Genomic DNA, 7078 nt, shown 5'->3' on the forward strand with positions numbered 1-7078 from the left:
ATATTGTTATTTATATTTAATAAAATAATAAAAAAATACTTATACAAAGTCAAGTATTTGTATTTGAGTTTAAATATTTGAATACTTTTTAGAAGGCATTTTTTTGAAATCTGTTGACAACACTGTTTCTGATTTGTTGAATTCTAATGATGAAATGTGTAGCAAGCGGTGGTAGTATGTAATATCATTGTTTGTTCGCGAAGACGTGACGGAAGGTATGAAGTGCGATCGTTCCGACTCTTTTGTGATAAAACTGCCAATTTTCTTCACAGAATTTGGTAAGAATAAATACTTTATTAGAGACAAATTATATATTTGTATCGTCAATGCTTAAATATCATTTTATTAATGTCTAGGTACATAACCGTGCACATAAAGTATTCTGTCCCTGTAAGTTAGGTTAGAGGCAACATTCAAACGCGTTTAGGTTTTGAAACGTTTTATCTGGGATTTTAGGTTTTAATATTTTATTTATAACTTACTTCTACTGAATTCTATTTGGGTTTCCGGTACCTTTACAGTTTATGATTGAGTTTTTTAAGTTTTATTTGCAATAATACCTATTTATTTAAAGAATATTACGGCTTAATAAATGTAAGATTTATTTAAAAAAGAAATAACTCACAATTACAAATTATGATTTACATTAAGTACTTATGAATTCTTACAGTATACAGTTTTAGCTATATACCTGCACTTGTATGATGAACATTTTTTAACTTTTGTAAAGACTTCTACAGTTACAAAATCGTTTGAAACTTTTTTTTATTACAAAAAAATATTGTTTCGTAAATAAAATTAATTTAATCGAATTTGGACAAATCAGTTGTTTTCGCTGCTTCCCGAGCTAGCATAGATGACATTTCATGGTTCTTTTTAGGTTTAACGTACGATTTGATGTAGAAGTCGAGAAAGAGGACGATCATGAAGACGTTCTGTGGTACAAACACCCATACGGTCCATTTGGGGTAAGTACAATTTGGTTGAAATAGTAATTGGCCGAAGTAGAGGATCATAATAAAAAATTGCACCTAAACAATAAAATTGTGGTAAAAATAATTCTGTTCGACTTATAAATTATAAAATCTATACATTGGTACATAGATCTATCAAATATGTCTAAGAGGTAGATAGGTCACATCTTATAGATCTACACATCTATATCACTATACATCTATAGGTACACAGGAAATAACTATTATTTTATGATCATAAGAGTATTTGTGGGCTGAGTTGTGTGAAATAAAGCACAAAAATAAGCCAAACCTTCGAATTTTTGTGCAGTAAGTAAGAGATCAATCCATCGTCATACGAAAAAATCAGTCTAATAAGAGAATTGCAAATTTGTTATAAAAAGAATTTGCAACTCGGTCAGTAATGATAGAAAAGTCCAATTTTGTTACTCGGGGTTTTTGAGCGTTGCTGAATACGAATATGCAGTTGGTGACGGTCCCGAGTAGGGTTGCCACCCGTACTTTATTATAAAGTATTGTACCTACTCTATTTCGACTATGCATACGTTATACTTTACAAGACACATAAAGTACGCAAAAATACTTTATTTAAAGCCTTAAGTAAATATCGTATTTTGTAAGCGATTATTCTATTTATATTCAGAGTATTTTTACATCAATAATATTGCACAGAAAAATGGCGAGCCATATTTACGGAACAACCTGATTTCCCAAATCTGTTCAAAGTAGTGTCACCTTTGCTATCCGTTGCGGCCACTTCAGCATTTACAGAAAGAGTATTCTCTGTTATGAATGCAAAGTGACGGGACGACAGGAATAAAGCTTCATTAAAACTAATTAAAAATGAACTTTTAGTTTGCTTAAATCTTTGTTTGCCATGTTTAGAGACTGTTAATGTATTTAAGAGCGACAGCAATTTGTTACTGGCTGCTAGGTAAGGTAAGGTAGGTTGCAATACAAAAGTTGATGTTAGGTATTACTTAATAATTTTTTACAAAAAAAGTAGCTTTGACAAATAAAATACAGTTATAAAGTAAATGAATTTGGCGCTCCCCGTCATAAAAATTTTGACTCTTCATTAATATTTAAATACATTTATTGGAAAACTGAAAAAGAAATTTTACTTCAAATATATATCTATCTAGCGAATACCTATTTTTCAGATATTTTAACCAATTTCTGAAAACAAAAACCACGTTTCGTTTATGAAAAAATAATTCAGTTGCTCACTGCCAAACAACTGTCTGGTTCATGGTACAAAACGTGAAAAAGAAAATACTACCGTCGCGTTTTGTGTCAAATTAAACGAAAATGCACGCCAAACGTTGGAAACGGTAAGCGCGATATGCAGATTCGCCATGGATTAAAGTCACTACTAAAATTAAAGTTATACACAGTGTTCAAAAAAACAATTTTAAGAAACATTTTGGAAGTAGTCATTGCCTGTCTTCCAACTAAACTGTATAGATCGCTATCTCCCTTCATAATAGAATTTTTTACCTACTCAAAAGATGGATCTAACAAACACGCCTACATTATGTATCAACGATGTTATCATTTGATCGCAGCTTTTAATCAAAATACGTAAATTTTGATGTTTCCGGGGTGGCATTAAACAATTGCTAAGAAGTTGGCGGGATCGAATGTCGTTATACGGTGTATAATTGGTTGCTTACACGTTATAAAATTATTGAATTATTAAAGGGTTACCCCTTAAATAAAATGAAAGTGGTACTAACAAAGTAATATTATAAGAAAATAAATTAAAGTAAAACCAAAATACTGGAATGCAAGGGAAGAAAAAGTAGGGAAAGAGCGAAAATAAAGATAAGAAACTCAAGATTGAAAGAAGTGACAGATTTTCGGTACTCAAGATGGAAAAAAAAATTCTATGCTTGCGAAAGGTTACTTTTGAAATTCAAAAAAGATTGTTATTTTTGGAACACGGCACTGTACGGGTGCGAAACTTGTACGGCATGCGCGAGGGAAAAAAAAGGTTAGAAACGTTCGAAATGCGGTGTTATAGGCGTATGATGAGTATACCGGGGATAGAAAGGGTTAGAAATGAGGTGTTAGGAAGAGTAGGAGAACAGAGGGCGCTGTGGAAGACAATAAGAAATAGACGAGATAGGTTGATAGGACACCTTCTCAGGCATGAAGGTGTAGTCAGAGACATATTAGAGGCAAAAACAGGAGCAAAGAGAAGGAGAGGTAGACCTAGATTACTGTTTACAAATAGTTGAGGATGTGGGATGTTCTAGTTTTAGGGATATGCCAAGATTAGCTCAGGATAGGAAAGAGGGGAGTTCAACCAGTTTAAGCTTGTAGTAGGAACGGTTTTTCTTAATGGCAAATGTGAAGTGTTGACAGTTAATAAGAGAGTTATATTGTATGATCCCCTATCCATGAGGGTTTAGGTTTTCAGTTGCATAGGTTGGTTTCAAATATATGGGATTTAAATTAACACCTTCACCGATTTTCTGTATGGAGTCCTCTGGAGTGCTAGTCTTAAAAGTATAATTGAAATCATCCTCCGCACACAAATACTGAAACTTTCTTCATGGACAGGGGATCAAAAAATATGATACCACCTGGAGACATCTATGAATTTCATTTGTTTTTCTACCTTCATCAAGGACGGGACATGGAATACTATTGGGTTGTTCGGAAAGTCATTTCGTTTTTTCCCGACACAGGATTTAATTGTATTCTTTTGCACCCAACTTCACATTTAAGCCGTATAATTTTTATATGCTTTGAGAGCTCATATAGCAAGGNAGGAGAACAAACACGAAAATATCTCAATTTCTGAAAAATAAATTGTTCAGAATAAAAACACAAATGGTTAGATGGCTGGGACACATAAGGGAGCATGAGGAAAATGTGAGAGCTATAACTGAATGGAACCCAGGAAGTAAAAAGGCAAAACGAAATGACTTTCCGAACAACCCTATATCTTAATTATAAGAGCAAAGCGAGGGTAATCCAGCTTGTCATATACTAAAATCTCCCACTACAAGTGCATGCATAAAGTTGGATGCTTAATGTAGTACATTATAGTTAAAGTAGCCACTGCCCTTGAAATAAATAAAATTCTGATAAGCACGGGAATGCCTACTCTTACTTGCAGCTCTTATACACTAAGGTTCTTATCATTTAAGAATACTCACGATTTGCATCTGAGTTAAATACTTTTTCCACCATAAACTTTTTTTGTATTCCTTATTCCATGCGCTCAACAGATAGTAGAAGTACATTACAACGTGAACGATTGAATTAAGGAAACCAACGAAAACTCCGTGTCCGCCGGCTATGTACTTGGTGCCCGCCCAACCCAGCAGTACCATTCCTGTGTGGTGGTATACGTGTAGAAACGAGATCTGATTGTTCTTTTTTCGTAAGACAAAAAATACCTGAAAAACAACGATTTTTACCTACTGAAATTAATAGTTGTTGTATCATATCGTGACGCATTAATAGCAGTGCAGTATTATAATTATGGAGCTGGTCAATTTTTGAAAACTTCAATTTTTATATTTTTTTACTACTGTTAAAAATTCTAAAATTAAAGGCTGGCGCACACGAGAGGTTTTTGAACCGCCTGGCCGCGAAGATAAATACACCTGAGCGCACTAGCTGTTGTTTAACCTCAACGATTTTAAAACGCATATGTTCTATTTATGCAGTGGCACAGTCACCGTTACTTAATTTCTCATTGTCCATTCTCCTTGAAAAGTCAGATTTTCTTTTAAATATAAATTTTATTTACAAAGTTTTGTTGAAATCACTCTGTTATTTTGGTAATATAATGTAGAAATTCCTAACAGAAAAAGTTTAATAACCATTTGAATACACGGTTTTGATACGTTGATAGGGATATTGAGAAAAATTAGGAGGCGCGTTTGTTTTATAAAAAATGACAGAAAAGTAAAAGTTTAATACCTAATCAAGACGACACAAAAATATAATAGTGTTTTTTTTTTGTAAATTATTAAAAGTGTAAACTTCAATAAATTCCGAATGTGATGTCTCTAATTAAAGATAATCACTATTTATTTAACGATGAAATTAGCTGTAAAATAATTGGTTGGTTAGTTGGTACTGTCTCAGCGAGACAGCTTGGTAACTCTACTAAAAAAATACTGAGTAACTGGTAAAATCTGGTACTCCTTTGCTACGATCACAAAATGTTGTAATGGGGGTAAAATTCTTAGAATCTTTGTCGTTAAAAATACATTCAAACTGAGAGTTCAAATGGTCATAAAATCAGATAAAAAATGTTATTTTGTTTGGCTTAAAGAACGTATTTCTGTTTACTTAAAAAATAAAACAGGAAAAAATCGGAGTATTTAAAAATAAATATGATGTTCAATTTTCCTTACTACTACATTCATGAATTAAATTATAATATATAGAAAAAGGTAAAGTGCTACCGAACAAATGATGTATTGGAATCGTAATGTCCCTTGAAATCAAATATAAGATTAATCTCAACATTTTATGGATTTTTTGAAAAATGGGTAAATTCCTGTTAACAAAGCTGACATAATTAAAATGTTTGCTTTAAAGCAAATCAAAAAAAGAATGTTTTAGTTTGTTATAAATTTTGTAGTTGCCAATTTACAATTACGTTTTCCGTTACGTTTATAACGATTTTGCAGTTATATATAGTATGATAAATGGAAAATCGCATTTCTATGTATTTTGCAAAATTGATATGATTATTTTTCGAATACACGTGGAATAATAGTCAGTCACGTACAAAATACCGCGTAAGCGCATTCCATGAATTTTTAAATTTCCTGTTTTTAATTTACGTAGATAAAGACGGGTCAAACGGTTGAAACGTTATTTTCATTTAAGAGTAGGAAAATAAAATGTTAAATTTGATTGGATGAAGAAGAATCACATAATGACAAAGCACAGTTTTAATTAGATAACAAACGCCGTTTTGTTTTAATGAATATTTGCTCTATTAACTACTCATTATAATTCAGTAGAGCTACACTAATCGCAAATAATAATAGACTAATGAGAGTTGGCAGCGAGATTTAAACGTCATTCGGAAGATGGACAAATAAAAGCTTACGCTAACACATCCGGATGATAGGGAGGGAGGGGGTTACATTTCTGTACAGAGGGTGGTGAAAGCGCCCTATTTTTTTTAAATTACGTCATCGAGGTAGTGGTTAAAAATATACGGACACGTGAGTTGTAACAAAAAGAGTAAAGTAGACAAAAATTATTGCAAAAAACATGAAATATGATAAAAAGATGCATAAAAAAGTTACCGAACCTTTCAAAGGTAGGTGCCGGATTGAAATTATTAAAATAACATTTTTGTGTCCGAATGGCAGGTTATATGTCATTAACAAGAAAGTTGCAAAATCAAAAACTCGTTTTGAAAACACTTTTGCTAGACTAATTGGCCAAAAGTGAGCACCTTTTGAAGTAAAAAGTCGACAATTTCAAAGATGAATACGTATCTCAGCTTCTATTAAACCTTTTTTAAAAAAAAATCGGTTGTACTTGCAGTTTAACTTGATTTTGAAACAAGGTGACTTTTCTTTCTCATCCTGGAGTTTTTTATGCATGGAAATATCACTATGAAAAGTTGCCTTATTAAAAATCATACTAATTTAATGTAAAGTAGCCGAATATTTAATAAGAAGGAGAACAAACACGAAAATATCTCAATTTCTGAAAAATAAATTGTTCAGAATAAAAACACAAATGGTTAGATGGCTGGGACACATAAGGGAGCATGAGGAAAATGTGAGAGCTATAACTGAATGGAACCCAGGAAGTAAAAAGGCAAGAGAAAGACATTGAAGAATATGGTTAAATTAGGTAGAAGAGGACTTAAGAAGAGTGAACATTAAGAATTGGAAATAAATAATGACAGATACAAAGAAATGGAAAGAAGTAGTAAAGAAGAGAAAAGAAAGGCAAAACCCCGCCATATAATATAATCTCGTAGCTTAGTGGTCAAAGCATTGGCGCGTGAAGCCAAAGAGCCCGGGTTCGATTCCCGGCGTGGGTGTGACAACAGCAACAAATTTTTCCTCATTAATTTGAGGAAGTGTGTAGTGGGTAAAAATTCA

At 32.5% G+C, this 7078-nt stretch overlaps 1 protein-coding gene across 1 annotated transcript in view; it reads right to left on the reverse strand.

The window, feature by feature from the left end:
• Positions 1 to 585: 585 nt before the first annotated feature.
• Positions 586 to 7078, reverse strand: part of LOC108738685 (elongation of very long chain fatty acids protein 7-like) — an 11972-nt gene continuing 5479 nt past the window's right edge. The window contains exons 4-5 of the mRNA XM_018472215.2: positions 4145 to 4387; positions 586 to 1031 (exon numbers count right to left, since the gene is read on the reverse strand). Coding sequence (XP_018327717.1) covers positions 804 to 1031; positions 4145 to 4387 — 471 coding nt within the window. The 3' untranslated portion in view covers positions 586 to 803. The remainder of the gene's footprint in view (positions 1032 to 4144; positions 4388 to 7078) is intronic.

Source organism: Agrilus planipennis, unplaced genomic scaffold (genome assembly GCF_000699045.2).
Source record: "Agrilus planipennis isolate EAB-ADULT unplaced genomic scaffold, Apla_2.0 scaffold121, whole genome shotgun sequence".
Taxonomy (NCBI): domain Eukaryota; kingdom Metazoa; phylum Arthropoda; class Insecta; order Coleoptera; family Buprestidae; genus Agrilus; species Agrilus planipennis.